Consider the following 19,392-nt stretch of genomic DNA (forward strand, 5'->3'; position numbering starts at 1 on the left):
GTGTGGGCTGGGAGGATGGAGAGAAGGAGGGACTGAGACTCCCTCTGGCCCGCTGGTCTCCAAGTGGAAATGATCATAGCCACGGGCAGTAGGACAGAACTGCCAGGGGTACACGGCTGTAGCTAGGGAGATGGTGAATCATTACATTTCAGTTCTGTATGTTCTGTGACAACATACCACTAACAAACTTTGCCATCAAGATGGAAGACACAGGAAGAACCGCCCCGCCCCAGAGTGAAGGGGAAGGAGTCTGTCTGCTGCGGAGTGGTGGTTCCGAGCCCTGGGCGCTGTGGCCCTTCCCGCCACCTGCCCTCGCCCACCAACACCCCTTCGTTAGTGGTAGACGGAGGCGGCGTGTGGATGTGGGAACCAGCTGCCAAGTCAGCACAGTGGGTTTCGCCGGCAGCCTAGTGGGGGGCGCTCCGGGCTGCCTAAGCGGGCAGGGGCTGGGGGACGAAGCGGGGAGCTTTACTCACAGAGTCCGGATCTTCGGCATGTGGTTGAAGCTGGTGACCTGGATGCGGCTGATGTTGTTGTTATTGAGGGTGCTGCAGACAGAGGACCAGGGACATGGTTAAGAGAGTGGCAGCATGGCGCGGGGCAACCAGGTGCGCATGACAGGTGGGCAGGGGTGGCTGGCAGAGGGATCACACGTCAACACAGCGGGGCAGCTGGAGGCAGGTGGCCGCATCTCCAGACACGGAGAAGCCCTGATTCCCTCCCTCAGGCGGCTCCCTGCTCCCCTCTGCTGCCCTCTCAGTGCTGGCTTATCCGTCAGGAGCAATAATAACATTTCCTGAAATCCTACTATGTGCTGAGTGCGGCATTACAATAGCTCTAATTTTTACAACTACAGTGCCAGTTACACATTACAGCCCTCATTTTAGAAAGAAGGAAACAGTTACACAGTAGCTCCCCTCAATCCACAGGGATACATTCCAAGACCTCCAGTGGTTACCTGAAACCATGGATAGCAATAAACCCTGTATGTACTATATTTTTTCCTATATATACACACCTATATAGTTTTATTTAATTTAAAGTTTAATTTATAAATTAGGTACAGTAAGAGATGAACTATTAACTAGTTAATACAATAGAACAATTATAATATACTGTAATAAAAGTTGTATAAATGTGGTTTCTCTCTCGGAATAACTCGTTGCACTGTACTCAACCTTCTTGATGATGTAAGATGAGAAAATGCCTAGTGACGAAATGCAGTGAGGTGAATGAAGTAGGGGTACTGACATGGCCTAGGCTACTAGTGACCAAAGGATTCATCAGGAGGAGGATCATCTGCTTCTGGACCACGGTTGATCATGAGTAACTGAAATTGTGGAAAGTGATATGGCAGATGGGGGGGTGCAGGGCTACTGTATGTCATTTTGTTCAATAACACACAACCCTGAGCTACAGAGAGGTAAAATAACTTTTCCAAGGACCCCTAGCTGCTAAGCTCTGGAACTAGGATTTGAAGCCAGCCCCACCTTGCTGGGAACTCTGCTCGCCCATTGCATATACTGCCTCCCACAGGATGCTACACGTCTTCTGATTTTTCAAGCACATCTTAAATGAGTCTGTGAGCTCTGTGGGAACAGGGATTAAGTCTCCTTTCTTGTACCTTCTATGACCATGGATGGGAACTCCTACAATGCAATGTTAGCCCCGACTGGTATCTTTGTACAGGGAGAAGGAGTAAGAAAGAAGTGGACTCCAGAAACGGACCAAGGAAGCATCTGCAGAGGTGGAAATGTTATGTAGCAGGAGAGCCTCTTCTGGTCAATTGGTTCAGTGACTGCACAGATGGAGAGGCAGCCATACATAGGAAGGTTGAGCCTGGTTCTCAGCCCTCTGACTTCATACCTATTTCACTCTGCAGCCCAAAGAGCAAAAGCTTGATACAGCCTTGGCACCATCCTTTGTAGAGGCCACTTGTTCATGTGCTCCTCCCAGGGTCCACAGCAGATATCTCCTTCTCATCAGCTCAACTCCTGCCCACTCACAGGGTCCCACTGGCTCAGGAAGGAGCCTTTCTTTGGCAGCCTTCATGGGTTAACAGATTTCTTTTGCTCTTGGCTCTTGGTAAACACATTATCTTCTTGTAAAAATATCCTCCAACATTTTCTGTCTTGTGAATTCTCGTCCCATGACCTGATACATACATGGTTCAAATTGAATCTCATGTACCCTGGTTGTGCGGTTTTGGGAAAATTATCAACATTTGTCATCCACAGATTCTTTATGGGTAGAAGGAGGCAGGTAAAGGCACCTGGCTCACAGGCTGGTAAAGGGTTTAGCATGCAGTGTGCACTCCATAAATGGAGGCCACCCTTTCCTGATCCTGGTGGAGAGAATGCCGTCCTTTCCTGCTCATTCCTGGGCCTCCCCCAAGCCCCATGGATATAGAAACAGAGCTCTGTGCAGCATCCAGTGGCCTCCATACCTGCCCCACACAGGGCTCTGCACAGACTCCTCTCCAGCCCCTGTGACTCTTCCCGACATGACAGCAGGATTCCAGTGAGCACACCCCCTTATCCTAGGCATTCCTCAATTCCCCCTGACCTACCTGGCATTTTTGTGGCTCATAAGGCCAGGAGGAAATCTATTTACATAAAGGCACAGAATCTAACCCGTTTTCCTCCCCCCCATACTTTTTGTGTACCCACCCTGTGTCTAGCACTGTTTTAGGCACAGAGTGTGGTAAAGAGGAATGAACAGGCCAGATTTATGGTGCTTGCTTCTACCTACTCCATAACTTCACTAATGCACCAGTGCAGATACTTGGCATTTTATGAAGTTGAGGCTATGTAGCTGTTTTGTTTCTTGTGTCTTATCTTTTCTATAAGCGTGTGTGTGTGAGGGTTAACCCATCCTATGTCGATCGACCTGGGAAACCTTCAGAATGTCTCATCAGACAAGGCCGAAGAATCTCTCACTCCATCAGACCAGCGTCTCCTGTCTCAGGCAGGGAGCTTCCTGCAAGTGAGAACTATGCCCCCAAGTCCTCCAACAGATTAGAAATGCTTCTGGGGCAGAAACGATGCCTTCATTTCCCCTTCCAACCATCCATCCCAGAGTTCTAGCCTCTACACTTGGGGAGACCTAGTTAGGGTCACTGGCTCACTACCAGGCAAAATCTAAGCATTCCTTTTATCTCAAAGGCAAAGAGTAAGAAGGCTTTGCAAGAAAGAGGCTTCTTTCTGACCCTGCCCGGGCACTCAGCATCAGGTTGAGTTCACAGCCAGCCCTAATTTAGCTGAATATACAGTGCAGTTATATGCAGGGCTTGGACTGTAATGAATCCGGCAGGAGTCCGGCAGCAATGACTTATTAATGTATTACTACACTGATATTTAAATGTGAGCCATAATGAGGGCTATAAAACATTTACGATAATAGCAATTATTCCAGAACCAAAATGACTAAACACAGTATTCAGACTTTCATGATTTGCTGCATGGGGCTGGCCAGCCAAGGGATGTCAGAGGGCTGGCAACCTCTTGGGTGCTGATCTCCATGGCAGCTACAGTTTTTGTTTCCCTAATAAATGCACATTTATTTGATTTCCTTCCAGTCTTGTTGGCTTTTGCCTGTACAGGGAGCACGGTGCTCTGTCTGGTTCTGTGCCCCTGCCTAGGCAGGTGGCAGTCAATAGAGATGGTGTTGTCATAACCCCGCTGCAGGGGAGCAGAGTCAGCAAGCATGGGCTCAAAGGCACAGGCCTGCTTTAGAGTTTGCTCCTGCCACGTGGAGCCTGTGCAACCATGAGTGGGTTTTCTTAATTACTAGGTTTCCTCCTTTGTAACATGGAGATAACAATAGCACTGACCTCACAGAGCTTTACAGCGATTAAAGATGATATTCATAATTGCCAGTATTAACTGAGAGCTCTATGCCAGGCATGCACGGGGCTAAGGGTTCAGTTTGTACCATCTCGACCGAATTTCTCCTGCCACCCTAAGAGTCAGGTGCTTTTGTTACCATCTCCACTTCATGGATGAAGAAGTGGTGGTACCAGCATATGAATCCAAGCAAGCCTGACTCCAGGAATGATGTCCGGACTTGTCTATCGCTACTCTAACATATTACCAAAAATGGAGTGGCTTAAAGCAACACAGACCTGTTCTCTTACAGCCTGGAGGTCCAAAGTCTAAAATGGGTTCATGGGACAGCATTTCTTTTGGAGGTATCGGGGGGGAGAATTTTTCATTGCCTTTTGCCACTTCAAGGGGCCACCCTTTCCTTGGCCTGTGGCCCCTTCTTGGAATTGCTGCACCTGTTGCCTCTGTGGTCACATCTCCTGCTACACATTGTGAACTCCTGCCTCCCTGTCAGGAGGACCCTTGTGATGACGTTTAGAGCCTAACTGGATAATCCAGGAAAATTTGCCCATCTCAAGATCCATACGTTAGACAATCTATCAAATACCTTTTGCCATATAAGATGACATTCATAAATTTCTGGGATGAGAACAGGGACATTTTTGGGGGGCGGGGGCATGATCTAGCTGACCACCATGCTCTTGAAACAAGGTATGGGGAGCCTTGTTAGCACACCGCCTGGCTCACAGCAATGCTTACTGATCACGATCTGCTACTCCTGTAGCTCATGTATTTAGTCTTCTATAGCTTACAGCACGCTTTCACATCCCCCTCATTTGATATTTGTAACACTGTGAGGTTGGATTATTATCCCTATTTTATAGATGACCAATTTGAGGCTACAAGAGATAAAGGACTTCCCCAGGGAAGTACATGAGCCCCTAGACGATTCAGGAATCGCTGTTCTTTTTTACACCACAATTTCTTTCAACATACCCACTGCTCCCTGTTTTCAGGGCAAGTTTGTTACTCAAACTTGAGATTCTCTATCATCCACCCTGGCACTCAAAGCTAGCAGTAACTGCACAAGCATCCTGCTGCTTCTTATTCTATAAACTGCCTTGAAAATCAACCAACAGAAAAATAAATGGTTTGGTCTGACAATGTCCCACTCCCACCCATTGGATGGCTGGCCCGGCGACACTGTGGTGACCTCATCAACCTCATTATTTCCCTCCACCTCGTGGAGGAGCTCTGCCAGTTCCAGAATCCAGCTTCAACCTCACTGCTCTCCTCCTCTGGAGATATTTTTAGAAAGCATTCTTTACCCCGAGTCACCCAGACTGGAGGGATTTCTCCAAGTAAATGTTTCCAAAACAGCATTCCCCACCAGGTTTCAAGCTCAAGGTCAGGGTCAAATTACTTCTATAAAACTTCAGGACTGTTCTGGCCTCCCCTTCTTGCCCCATCACCAGCTCCTGAAAGGGCATTTCAGTATGGTGTGGAAATAAGGCCATTTCCCTTCTTGAGATTTAAAAGACAGTCCACTACCTCCTACTTCTCTCTTGTAAAACCCTGATCCTGTCTAGTTCATTCTTCTGTTCTGTCATGAGTGGAGCATAAATGCCCAATGAAAAGGAATAATTTTCTGTATTAAAATGACTCATTTGGACAATGCCACTCTATCAATAGATTCCAGTCTCTCTAGAACATGAGCGCTAGAAAGAGGGCATTTAACTTTTTCCCCCTAGGGCCCTAAGGAACTAGTGAACTTTCTATTGCTCTTATGATGCCCAATAGAACTTTAGATCCTGAAAAAGTTTGGACTTCCTCGGGTTCCTCAGCTAAATACTGGGGTACCGTGGCAGGACACAAGCTCCTGAACAATGAACATATGAAGAAGTGGGGCACAAATCGATCTGTTTTGGGGGTCGGCAATCTAATGCCCACAAGTCCCATCCAATGCAGCCTGCTTCTGTAAATACAGTTTTGTGCATTTGCTTATGTATTGTCTGTGGCTGCTTGTGTGTTACTACGGCTGAGTAGATGTGATGGAGACCATATGGCAGTCAGAGCCTAAAATGTTTACTATCTGACTTTTTATAGAAAATGTTTGCCAGCCTGTGGCTGCTCTGGACCCAGGCAGCTCTAGCCCTGCCTTCGCCAGTGATGAACTGTGCTATGCTGGGCAAGTTGCATAACTGCTCTATAAGAGAAGAGGATTAGTCAGAGGCTTGCAAAATCTAAACAAAAACAAAAAACATTGGTAGGAAAGTGCAAGCAGCACCTGGTAGAGCTGGAATTTGAAAGCAGGTGGTCTAACTCTAGAATCCATACTTCTCGCCCCCACACCATGCTCTTGCCTGGGAAGATGGGCCCCACAGCTTCTAGAACCCACAGAGATGTGACAGAGTCAGGTCCAAGGAGAAGGTCCTGTTCAAGAGATGGGGCAGGTGAATCCACCTTTGGGATTGGGCATGGAGTAAACTTGGGCAGGAGTTCTAAATGTGGTCCCCAGACCTGCAGCACCACAGGGGAGCTTGAGATGCCTCTCTCCAGGCCCTGCCAGACCTACTCAATCAGAAACTCTGTCTGGGCTGCAGCCTGTGTGATCTAATGAAACCTCCAGAGGATTCTCATGCAAGCTCACGTCTGCAAACCGGTGTACTAGGAAAAGGCTAAGCATAGAGCCTTTATCTAAGGGCAGAGGGCAGTGTAGAGGCTGCTGTCTTGCTGCCTCTGGGACCAAAGGCCTCTTTTATGGAGGGCACGGTGTTTCCCTGCTTAGGAAGAGGCCCAATCTCAGAAATAGTACACAGCCCGCAATAGAGGTGGCTGTGATGTCCCTTGGAGTGTTACGACTTGGCACCTGCTCCCCGGTCCCCAATGTGCTCTGCTGAGTGCCCAAGGGTGGTTCTCCCTCCCACCCCTCAAGACAGCCATCTTTGATCTGGAGGAGCTACGTCCAGCTGCAGTCACGCCGCCCTGGCAACCTTAATAAGGCTGACATTTCCCTCCATCTCCTCCGATTAGGGCATCACTTTATCACTGTGCTTTCCTGGCTCTGGGTGTAATCTGTGTTGTGTGTCCATAACACTATGTAATTGGCTTTAATGCAGTAATATGATCTGTGAGCATGTATCAAGACCAGGCATTCCTAGTAAGTGCCTTCGCAGTTTCCCAGCAGGGCAGCCTTCCTGGGGCACTCTTGCAGCCCCTCGTCCTCTCCACAAGGGGTCCATCCAGTATGGGAATCCATACTCCTTGGGTGAGGGGGCCCATTCATCCTCTATCTCAAGGCAGGTTGACTGCTCCTTAAGTGGAGATAAATAGGGTGGTTCCCTCTTTAACAGTCCCTGAGACCCTGAGTGAATCAGCAGCAGCCATGGCAATAGAATGTCTTTTTAAAGAAAGCTTGGAAATTCCTTGACTTCCACTTGCAAATGTGTGCCCAAAGGCCAGCACTCTAAGCCTGAAATATACAACAACTTCCAACAGGACCTATATTTGAATCACAGGGCTGGATGTGACCAAAGCAGGCAGAATCATTGCCTAAAGGGCAGCTGAGTGCAAATACTGTGGTTGGACCCTGTGGGAAATATCTAAACTGCTGTCCTTGGGGATGAAAAGCATGGAAGGTTCTGGTAGCACATGGACCTCAAAGGGAGGGTTTGCGGGGTGGGCTCACTTTTGCCTTCACCTGTTGCTGGCTTGGGCAGGAAGAACAGAATGGAATCAAGGGCACTTCAGGTCCTTCAGATGCCCACTTTCCTCTCTGGCTCACATGGCAGTGCAGGACTGGCTCGCCTCAGTCTTGCTTGGTGGCTGCTGACTGACAGCCATCATGGCACCAGGAATCAGGCCTACTGTTGATGACCAGGTCTTTGCACACAGGCCTAGATCCCGGGAATGTGAATGCTGTTAGCCGGCTTGGCCCATTAGAATGTGTGTAGGGAGCATCTCTTTGTGAACTTGGCCCCAGAAGAACACATAGGAGATCCCTCTTCCACCACCACGCCCTATGAAGTTGGGAGAGGCTTCTTCAAGCCTCGATACCAGCCAGTGGTCTCTCCCCAGCTGTTCTGACTCATTTTGGGATGAAGCTCCCTTGCTCCCCTCTTGTCAGGGTTGAACTTGCCTTTCTTACCCAGCTATGCCCTGCTCTGATTTGGCTGGAGGCTCTAGGAAACTCCAGAAATCAGGAAGGATAATGTACAAGAATGCATCCTTTGAGAAAACATAAACCGAATCTTACAGGGTCTCCTGCTAACTCTCTGCCTTCTTCTAACAAGCTAGACTAGAAAGGATATTGCTTTGAGGTCAGCTTGCCAAGATCTTCCACTAAAGATGCTCAAAATAACAATAATACTGATACTATTTATTATGTATTTGCTATATGCCGGCACTGGGCTAAGCAGTTTTCACACATTATCTCATTTAATTCTCCCAGTGATGCTGAGATACTACTGTCTTTCTCATTTTAGAGCCTAGAAAGATCAATGAACTCTGCCTGATCACACAGCTATAGTGCTGTAGAGCCCGTGTTTGAATCCAGGGAAGTGTGACTGCAGGGTCTATGCTTTCATCCATCCCACAAAATGGCCTCTTATAGGTTGTCTCTGACAGGCCTCAGCTGTCCAATTTCTACATCTTTCCCAAGGTAGAGGTGAGTCATACAGGTGAACGGTGGATACAGCCCTGACTTTGATGTTGCAGAGACCATGGCGTCTGTCTCACTGCAACATCTGCTCACAGGCAAGAGCATTGCCTTGTCTGAAGAACAGAGGGAGCTCAGCACAGAGAGCAAAGCGGGTGGTAGAGGCTGCCTAGAAGAGAGGGAGGTTATGTCTCAAAGCTTTCTAAGGTCAAGGTTTGCCTAACAAGGCTATGTGTTGCCAAAGGCTACTCTTGCCTTTGGATGGGTTGACTGGAATTTTTAAGGATACCCTCAAGGACCAAGTGTACAGATGTGTTTCTTAAGCAAAGCTCCTGTTTTGCCTGGTAGGAGCAGGCAATGAACCTCGGAGGGCAGATGGGGCAGGAGGAAGGAGATGGAAGGAGAGAGGAGACAGGATTGTGGAAAGCCACCTCTGAAATTACCTGCCCTCCTGCACTACCCTGGGTGCTGCATATCACTGATTTCCTTGATCTCCCTGTGGACCGTTTAAATTAAAGCTCATAACCATTGTGTGGGCATATAATGAAAACAACTGATGCCGCACTGATTAGGCCATTACTCTCAACTGTTAGAAAACATAATGATCTCACAAGGGGCCTTATTCACTGACGTATAGCAGTTGAGCTCTCATTTGACACCTCAAATTAGCAGCCAAAGCAATAACAGCTGGGGTTTTTGTCTCAATATTTGTACCCGACTCTAAAGTGATTTGGCACCGGGTGAGCGTTATTTTTAAACACAGAGCTCTCCCCGCCAAGTAACATTTTAAATGGTCTCCAGGTGTCATGTAAAACCTACAGAAATAAATAAAAACAATCAGCTGCCAATTTGGGCCTTTGATGATATGGATTCCTTACAAAAGGGCTTGTCTTGGGCTCTTCCTTCATTATGTATTTCTATGATGACAGGCAGAGACCCATCTTCTGGTGTTATAAGCAGCAGAGTTCCCGTGTTATAAGGGAAAAACAAATGCCTCCAAAATAAATGTAAAAAGTGGGAGATCCAAAGGGAAAGAAGAGTCTTCATCTTTGCTCGATCAAACTCTCAGGTTGTAAGTATTCCTGACAGTGTCAGTACTCCAGTGCTTTTGGTCCCTTGATTTTGAAGCACTCGTGACTCATTTTTTGAGATCATCATGAATACTGCCTAGTGGTGACTCAGAATGATTCAGCTGCCTCCCAGTGACCGCTTTAATTGTAAGATGTACCTGAAACAAAACATGAGCAAGATGGCCTCCGCCTCCCACTTCTATTTCATCATCTGTAAATCACCTGGACAATCAATTTTGTCTCCTGAATTATTCAGAAGTCGGGAAGTTGCCAGTGTGCCAAGATGTCTGCAATGGGCTGGGGAGGAAAGAATGAGCTCCAGCATAGAGAACTAGACAGGTGAGTGCAGCAGAGACGTGCAGAAACGGACAGTTTCCACCTCAGTTGCATTCGAGTCCGTAAAACAGGAGGAAGGGGAACATTCGAAGATGCCCACTAATGGGCACCCTGAGAGAGGGCAGAGAACACGCCTGCCTGGTGCCCTGTTGGAAAGGCAGGGCCTAGCTTGGTGTTTGGCACACAAGGTGACTCAATAAATATTGACTGATGGCACTGGTGAGTTTCCAAATATGAAGGGCCATGCTTTTGGCATCTTCTGATAAAAAATTTCCACTCTGAACAGCCTTCTGGGCTGATCCAGGAATATAAGCCCAACCGCCTGTGGGAGTGAGGCTGTGCTTCTGAATCAGCAGGCAGGCTGTGTGGGGCCTGCAGCCAGCTCGCCTCTACTACACAGGTCCTCACTTCATGTTTCAGAGGGTTACTGCTGCACGGGAATGCAGGTGCGCAGCAACCAGTCACTCCCTTTGCTCAAGAACATCAGACAGCCAGAATTTTTATATGAAGTCTCCATTAATGTTGGCAACAAAATCATCTGAAGGGACAAAAGTCACAAGTGAAACATCCGGGGACTGGATTTGACTTGCAGATGCCAGTTTTAATCTTTGAACTAAACAGATTAACAATTTGAATCAAATGTGTATGTGTATATCCACATATTTGTATATATATGTTTGACATCTGTCTCAATATATATAGCATAGATATGATATATATGTAAAATCAAAGTATTTTAATGGCATTAGGTGAAATGTGGTTAATTCCTTCCTTCCATACTGCATCTCCTGAAGGGCAGCCACCAGCTGACATGTGCTCCCGGAACCTACTGTTCAAATGAATTATCTTTAAATGATTGAAATTCATTCACTGTTTTTTTTTCTCCCACTATAATTTCTTGGGGACAAAGAGCCCTGAAGAAGCTTCTATTTGTAAGGGTAAGACTGTCTCGTCAGGCGGGTGCACTCTTGTCTGCTTCCCACATGCTACTTACCAGTTCTGTGTCTAAACATAAAAGTCATTTCTTGTGTGCAGTTTGGAACTAAGCCTTCAGAGCTGTTAGCAGAACCAACTGGGCAGGGTGCATGAAACTCTGTTTCTAGGCTGAGATGGCACAGAGGTCCTCTGATATTTGCAAGGGAGAGAGTCTCTCAGGGAGAGTACAATTTATTTAGGATACTTGGGCTCAAAGATAGGCAGGGGCACCCAGTGCTTAGTGACTGGGCCTCTGGTCACCACTGGTAGCCAAGATGAATGATGTGGAATTCGAGCTTTTCCCAGACTGCGCTCTGACTGGACAGCAACCTGCTGGGGCTCCGGGGTGGTTGTCTCTCAAGCAGCGGCTGCTGGCCTGAAGGCTCTAGAAAGGCAGGGTATTGGTCCCCATGCTTTGGCAAAAGGCTATAGAGATTAAGAGCTGGTGGGATGGACAAAGCGAAGAGGCTAGCCTCACTCTTCTTTGTTTCCTGCCTGCTAATCTAGAGGAAAGGTAGACAGCAATATAGAGCATTGGATAAAGAGCTGCTTTCAGGCCTAGTTAATCTGTGAAATTTTTCTGTGGCTGTGGGTAAGTCACTCAGCCTTTCTGGGGGCGTATTTTCTCTTAACATGAAGTGATGGCAACAGTTAACCCCCAGGGGCTTTCCATTCTACACTTGTGCTCTCTGAATGCCACGGGGCTGGTGCTGGCTCTAAAATGGCATTTCTTGAATGGGAATAGTTTTCCTGACAGCGGTGGAAGGGACTGTGGATGCCCAGATCGGCACAAAGATAGGACATCTGCCAAACTCTGAAAGTTGCGACCAACTCCCACTGGGTGGCATTTGAAAATAGTAGGCTTCTTCTCTCTCTATGCAGATACCAGCTCTCTGCTTCTGTGGGGTTAACAGGCTTGCTTCCCTCACCAGCTGCCGCATCTCTAGCTTATGTACAGAGAAAGGACAGGTCCAGACATGGGAGTGACTTTCCTACCCAGTTGACTTTGTGGAAGTTATTTGCAAGGCTGACAGAAGCGAATAATTGGGATGGGCAAACCAATTCACACAGGGAGGGTTTTGCTTTGGTGGGAGAAGGTTTTAACAACCATACTCCTGGGTTTTGGTGAAAATGGGTGTTTGGGTACAAGATACAGATGTTTAAATTAAAACAGAGAAAGGGCAGAGTGGAGGAGGGAGTGGCAGGTACTTCAAAGTATTTATTTCGGAAAATACACTGTTTAAACATGGTGCTTTTTTATAAAAGGGAGATAACTCCAGAGGTTTGCAGCAAGGCAAACAGGAAAGCAGCCCGGTGGAGACTCTGGAAATTTGCAGAGGGCGTGTCCTGTTCAAATGGGGTACTCTCCGCTCGGCTCTAAACCTACACCACCCAATAAGGCAGCCATAAGCTAAATGTGGCGATCTAAATTTTAATCAATTAAAACTAAGTAAAATAAAAATTTCAGTTTCTCAGTTGCACTAGCCACATTTCAAGTGCTCAAGCATCCCATGTGGCTAGTGGCTACTGTATTAGATGGCACAGATACGCAACATTTCCTCCATCACAGTGAAGCTATCGACCATCGTAGCCACGAGTGGGCCCAGAGTTGCCACAGCTCCTAGATATTCAAGGGGAGTTGAAATTTCACACTTTTAAATAAAATTACCCAAGTTTTAAGTGTTGGTAATTAATTCTATTTTTTTTCTAAGCATTGGAAAAGACCAAAACAATTAAAAAATAATCAAACCGCTCATTGGCAGTTTTTATCCAACCTATTGGTCAATAGTTGGGTCCTATGGCATTTCTTGAATGGGAATAGTTTTCCCGACAGCAGTGAAAGGGACTGTGGATGCCCAAATCGGCACAAAGATAGGACATCTGCCAAACTCTGAAAGTTGCAAACAACTCCCACTGTTATAAGTCAAAAGAGAATGGGATCTCTAGGGGTTCTTTACAATGAGTTCAAAGATTCCAACTATGATCTTGGAGAAGTAGAATGACAGTCCCTTCACCCTTCCTCCTGACCATCCCTTGCTGCTGAGTACCTATGCACATAGGAAATGGAAGTTCAGGGCAAGGTGGCAATGAGCTGATTACCCCCCAGCTCTGCATCTCTGTGTCTGCCCCATGTCATCCTCCCCTCTGTAGAGCCAACTGGCAGCAGGGGGTCAGTTTCCTGCTTGACTCCTGGGACTTTGGCTTTCTGGACTCCGTTGTGCAGAGCACTGGACTCATGGCCACAGGTGGGGCCATCCAGTCCTCCCGTCCTGGATAGAAGTGGCGGCAGCAATAGGCAGGTTCGGCTCTTCAAGGGGATCATGGCCCCACTGGCCTGGAGACCAATGAGAACCATGAGACAAGAGCTGATCAAGGGGCAAGACAGTCACAGAACGTGTTCAGTGGTCGCCACAGCCTCTACTAGCAGCTGGGGAATGGAGAAAGAGCAGAGGCTGACCAGAGGCACAGGAGCACATTGGCAGATCAATGTCGATGCTCCCTGTCTTGGGAGTGAACTGGCTGCCCCACGCATTTAGCAGCTCTGCAGCGCTTCCCCACTGGCCCCCTCATCTTGCCCCATCAGAGAAAACCCTCTGGAAGTTTCTTCAAAGATACAGAGGTATTTTCCCATTTTGTTTAAGTAGGGCAAAGCAAACCTAGTTTGACAAGCCAGAATATCAGCCAGGAGAGCTGGCTGCTGCAGTGTGTGGCCCCCGGGGGCAGCAAGACTTCATGACCTGATGCCAGTCAAGTCCTGCTCACAGAAGTTGATAATGGGAGTCCTACTGCTTCAAGATCCCCTGTTGGTGAAGAACAACTCAATGATCTCCTCCATATCCTCTCCTAACCCAGGAGTGTACACCAATACCTTTTCAGTTCAGAGACTAAACTAACCTTTAGGGAACAGGAAAATGACATCAAATGGGAACCACTAAACCTCCCAGGTTCTAGTTACTTGAACTGTTAAAGTACTGCTTATTTAAATGGGAAAAAATTATCTTACATTTCAAAGAAATTTTCACATTTTCCATAAGCAAATGTTCTCAAAACCAAGCTAGTCATTTCAAGAACAGGACTGTGATCAAACTTTGAGTCTGGATGGCTGAAGGAAGGGTGTGTTGTGTGGCACAAGCGAAGATTTATAGAAAACACAGTTCCTTTCCTAGTATTCCAGGGGCTGAATGAAAGTTACTGATGCTTTCCACAAAATGCAATTTTAATCCTGATTGCCTGAACAAATCACAATTTGCAGTACAGTACCAAAAAAAAAATCATATTCTGGAGGTATTTTAAGACTTTCATTAAGCAATGACAGTTCTATATTCAAAGCTATGTCATGACTAAACCACCCTGATTCCAAAGACTGTTGAAGCAAAATGTTTGCCTCGCCCAGAGAAAGCCAGGTGAAACATTTTGTAAATAAATGAAAATGAGTCTTGTCTGTTACAAAACACCAATTTTCCTGTGGCTCTAATTTTGTTCATTGTTCATAAGAAAAAAAAGATCACCATTTAGCTGGAGGCATTAAAAACCAAAGATAATGTGATAAATATGCTGTTTCAGTAAAATAGTATATTGTTCAATATTTGAAATTATTCTGGGACAAATGCAACCTTAATTTTATTCAGGGCCAGAGACAAAGCAGAATCTAGAGACCGAGGTAGAGTAGGCTTCAATTCAGTTAATTAATTTTAACTCAGTTTTGTTTCACTGACTACCTACCATGTACCAGACTTGTGCAAGGTTCTGGAGATAAGAAATTGAAACAGTACAGGGGTATCCTTCAACTTTGGATCATTATGAGCATCCTGATTATCTGCTATTTGCTAGACATACACCTATGACATCTCCTTCAATCCACATAACTAGCCTCAGGAGCTGGTATTAGTGCTTCTATTTTTCACTAAGGAAATGAACCCTACACCACCCAGTTTGGTAAAGCTAGTTTGTCAGTCCGTCCTATGGGAGGACTCTAACACCCCCAAGCTCAACCTCGGCCTTGTGCCTCCAGGTCTGGGGCAGGTCTGTGGAACTGGATGTGATGCTGATTAAGGTCGCAGCTTTGGATCTGAAAGCCCTCTGGGTCAGCTCTTCAAAAAGAGAAACTATTGCTCTTGAGTTACTCTGGGCATTTATTACAGCTGGTGATCTCATTAACACATATAATTGTTTTTCTGGTATATGTATTCTGGAATAGATTTTTTAATTTTAACTTTTTGGGGCAGAGCAGTTAAGTGCAGGGCAGATATCAGGCAGAGCTGGATTTGATATGGGGACAGCAGTCCTCTTGTACTTGCCAGGGTGGCTCTGGGCAAGTCATTCAACCTTTCTAAGCCTCAGTCTCCTCATTGGTAAAATAAGATTAATAGGATCCACCTTGTAAGGTTGTGCTGAGGATTTCCATAAAATGCTGCATTCTAATTGATCTCAGTGCCCAGCAGGTAGCAGATGCAAAAAAAATGGAGGTTATAGCAGTAATGATAACATTTATAATGACTATACTAGTAACTATAACATTATTGTTTTATATATTATTACATTATTACTATTTGTTAATCGAGGCATCTAGTTCCATATCCAGAGGAAGCTCAGTAGAAGTGGAAGACAGACCCCCATTTGCATTATTACATCTGGGTTTTCTGAACTGGACCGACAATGTCTATAAACATCCCTGCACCCAGTGCCCAGCACCCCGTGGCCAGGATAAGAGAGTGAGCTCATCCGATCTGGGTATGAGGATGGTGTCAATCTCCTTTCACTGCCTTCAGATTATACCAACAAATTCTTCTCCATTCTTGTGTCTACAAGTGAAGCTCAGGGTCAGGCCATGTCATACCACTTGTAAGTGGTTGAATTAGAACTACTTGTCTGGTTAATTCCCACCACTAAAAGTCTGGTTAATTCCCACCACTGCTTTAACCCTTGAATCTCTCTTCTCTAAACATGGGCTGAGAGGGAGCTTAGTACATGGGTTGAGGCAAAGGTCTGGGGAGCAAGAAACTGGGTAGGAGGTGTTGATCTCTTCTCATTATTTGCATAAACTTAATTACAACTACTTTAAAATCAAAGGGAATTTGGAAGCTAGTTCAACTCTTGAGAAGAGCTCCTCAGAGGATGGGGCATGAGAGATGCCTGCCTGCTCCCAGGGTGTCCTCGTTCAGTTTGGGAGTCCTGGGCTCCATGTCACTTAGCTCTCTGTACACATCCATTCAACAGTTCTGGTAAGCTCATGGTCAACCCCTGGAGTTTGATCCACCAGAGCATCTGTTCTTTTACAGCTTTACTGTCTCTGGCATCTGCACTATCCTGGCACATAGTAGGTCCCTGGTAGCCTCTTGGGTGTATTAAAGCAGGGACTACCTGGGCTGGCAGGTAACTGAAATGAGTGGAGGTCAGTGAGAATATGGAGTCTCCATGCCCCACCTAAAGGAGGGCAGGCACTCCTCAGCCACAACTGTCATCACAAAGTAGAAATGCAGCCCACAGTTGCCGATGCTCTGGTTTGCCCAAAGTCTAAAGCTGGAAATCTGGACTTTTATGAAAATATCACTATTTTAAATATCACATTAAAATGATACGTTAATTTCAATTTTTAAAAAGTACTCAACAGGATTAAAAAAACCTCATCTGTGGACCCAACATAGTCTGTAGTCTAGTTTGCAACCTCTGGTTTCAAGAGACCTGAAAGCTGGTTCATCCCTTGGGTCTGTCATGGACTAAAGTTCGCCCTCCCCAACCTCCTAAATAATACAAAACACTTGATAATGGATTTTGAAAGAATTGTGCTTCGGATCCTCAATCTGGTTGGGAGGTTTCTTCTGAACAGCTTAATTGTGTGGCGGTGCCCCATGTAGGCACAGAACACTGGATCAGGGGTCTGGAGACCCAGGTTCTTGCCCCTTTGCTGCCGCCAACCTGTTTCCCTTGGTGAGTCTACTGGCTGGGGCCGGGACAAGGGTGAGGGGAGCTGAGCACCCAGGGGGCAAGTGTTAGGAGGCACAGGCCTCGCTCTATGCCTGGGGCCTGCTCTCAGCCTCTCTGCTCTCTGTGCCTCATCTCAACAGGAAGAGGTCGTCCTGGTGGCATCTGAAGTCCTTCCAGGACCAACCTATAATAATGTCACTGAATTTCCAAAATTGGCAAGTGTCATAAATGGGAGTGAGACCTGCAAACAGCACCCACTGGTTATCTGCAGGCCTGTGGGATCTGCAGGCAGCATAGCTGGAACCAGTGATTGACCAAGGGCAGACTACTGCCTGGGAGAGGAGAGCCTTTTCAGGATATGTCACCCACATCTTTGGTTTGGCATTTTTGGCAATGTATTGACTGAACTTCTGATTTGCGACATGTAGTCATGAGACAATGTCTTATAATCTTTTTTCTCCCACAAGACTATTGAAAAAAATTTATTTTATTCACTAGGTTTTCTCGTTCTTGTTTCATTTGTCCATACTCCTAATTTTATTTTTTTCAATTGAACAGATTTCTGACCTAGGATGGCATGTTGGGCACAGAGGTGACTGGTGTAACTGGCAAAATGCCTGGCTGTTCTCAGCCTAGCTGTCAGGAGCTAGAAACCCACTGCTCAGAGCACTGTGGTGAATGACTCCTGACCACCATGGGTTGGAAGTGAGGTCTTAGTAAATTCAACTGCATATAAGCACAACCTGGAAAAAAAGTGATACATGAAACGCAAATGTATAGAACAGGTAGAAATAAAAGCGCAGTGACTTGAGTAGCAGAGGCATTGTGCTCACGGGAGGTGGACCCCCTCAGTTAAGAACCCTAAGACCATACAGAAAGGCGGAGCTTTATTCTGGGGAGATCTGGAGAATGGAGCCCCAAAACGGCTGAGTGCTAAAGTCAAATGGCATTGTCCAGGGATGACAGTGAATCATCTCTGGGCCTGGAACATAAGTCAATGAAAAAGCAGGATGATTTTCTTTCCCCTGCATGTTTGATTTACCTTCAGCTTTGGGGTAACCTGTTCACTGGGTAAACAAAATGACAATTTCATAAGCTTGTGGGAGGCGCTGACATTCTCTTTGCTGGATTGTGAGGCACTGACAGCTCGCCTTGTCCAGCTCCGGGGGGCCGGTTCACACCACTCTGTGGCACACATTGGCCATGCTTCAAGGGAGCCAGCCCCATGCAAGCCTGGGCAACACAGGTCAGAAAGGCAGTTTGGCTGAATGGTTAATCACACAGGCTCTGCTGCTTCCTAGTGAAGCGGTGACTTGGCTTCTCTGAGATGGGCTACTCCTTCGTAGAAGGAGGGCGATAGAGCAGCTTCATGGAGGGGTTGTGAGGACGTAGAGAGAGAAAAATGTAAAAGCACAGGTTGTAGTGTTGGGTACGGGGACCTGCCTAGCACACACTAGGCACTATCCCTTGTGTTGACTTCCTGTAGTGGCACAGGAGCCTTGAAAAGTCTCACCCATACTATGCTTTTTCTCAGTCCCTTTTCTGGCTAGCTGGAAAAGGGTGGGAGGTGGTTCTTTTTCTTTGTCCACCATGCTCTGTGATTGTGCATGAGTCAAAAAGGAGGATGAAGTGGGAAGATTTCACAGTCTTTTCCACCTGGTAGTGGTTCCTCTCTCCTCAATGCCAGTGGCGCCCTACCGGACTCACCTCCTAAGCTCTCATTCAATGTCACTGGTAAAACCAGCCTCAGCCTTAATGGAGAGAAGTTTGATGACATTGCCCTCTTCAGAAAGGATGGAATAACATGGTGATCCCATCTAAAATATTTCTATTTGTAGCTGACGTCCACAAACTTCCCCTAATTTTGAGAGCTTTCCAGGAGGTAATCCTGAGTCTTCCTTTGCTTTGTAGTTCATGCTGTCTAATGTCAGAGAGAAAACACACCCAAAATATTACATCTTATCTTGATTTGTAGACTTTCAAAGCTTTAGACACTTAGAGATCACCTTTCTGGGCATAGGGTGTTTTGAACTCCTCTGTGTCTTTCTCTTTGGCTCTCTCTGAAGAATTTATTAATTTAATGCATGATGCTCTCACTTAGTTCCTATTTATTATTTCAAGATTCTTTGTCAAGATTCTTTATGGTGCCTAAGTTGCGATTACAGAGTAGTGTTATAAAATGTCAATGTGTAGATGAAATTTGCAAGGTCTGGGAGTGGGAAGGGGAGAGTCTTTAAATGGAGATGTCAGCTCTAGCCAATTTCAGAATGGCTCACCATCAAGACGGATGGTTCCAAAGCCGTGTGCCTCTGCTGGAAATGAAAATCCCATGGAATAACTGATGATGATTAATTTTGAGTACTTAGTCATGTGAAGCCAAATGAAAGCATCTTTAAAACAAAGCTATTGATCTGGCTTTGTTTGGAATTGAGAAGATAAACTAATCAGAGCCTGTGGGCTCTCTGCAATGATGTGGAATGAAAACTACTCCCTCCACAGCCCCCAGCCCCCACCCGACCCCGCTACCCCCATTATAGGCTTTTAAGATTCAAGTTTGAGAGAGCTGGTGTACCTGGAGACCAACATTTTTTATAGCAAACATTGG

General features: G+C 46.3%; 1 protein-coding gene across 2 annotated transcripts in view; it reads right to left on the reverse strand.

Annotated features, from left to right (window-relative positions):
* Positions 1 to 19,392, reverse strand: part of SLIT3 (slit guidance ligand 3) — a 588,416-nt gene that overhangs the window by 137,641 nt on the left and 431,383 nt on the right. For both annotated transcript variants that reach the window (XM_036884704.2, XM_036884703.2), the window contains exon 7: positions 477 to 548. In XM_036884704.2, the coding sequence (XP_036740599.2) occupies positions 477 to 548 (72 nt within the window). The remainder of the gene's footprint in view (positions 1 to 476; positions 549 to 19,392) is intronic.

This window comes from Manis pentadactyla, chromosome 2 (assembly GCF_030020395.1).
Source record: "Manis pentadactyla isolate mManPen7 chromosome 2, mManPen7.hap1, whole genome shotgun sequence".
Classification (NCBI taxonomy): Eukaryota; Metazoa; Chordata; class Mammalia; order Pholidota; family Manidae; genus Manis; species Manis pentadactyla.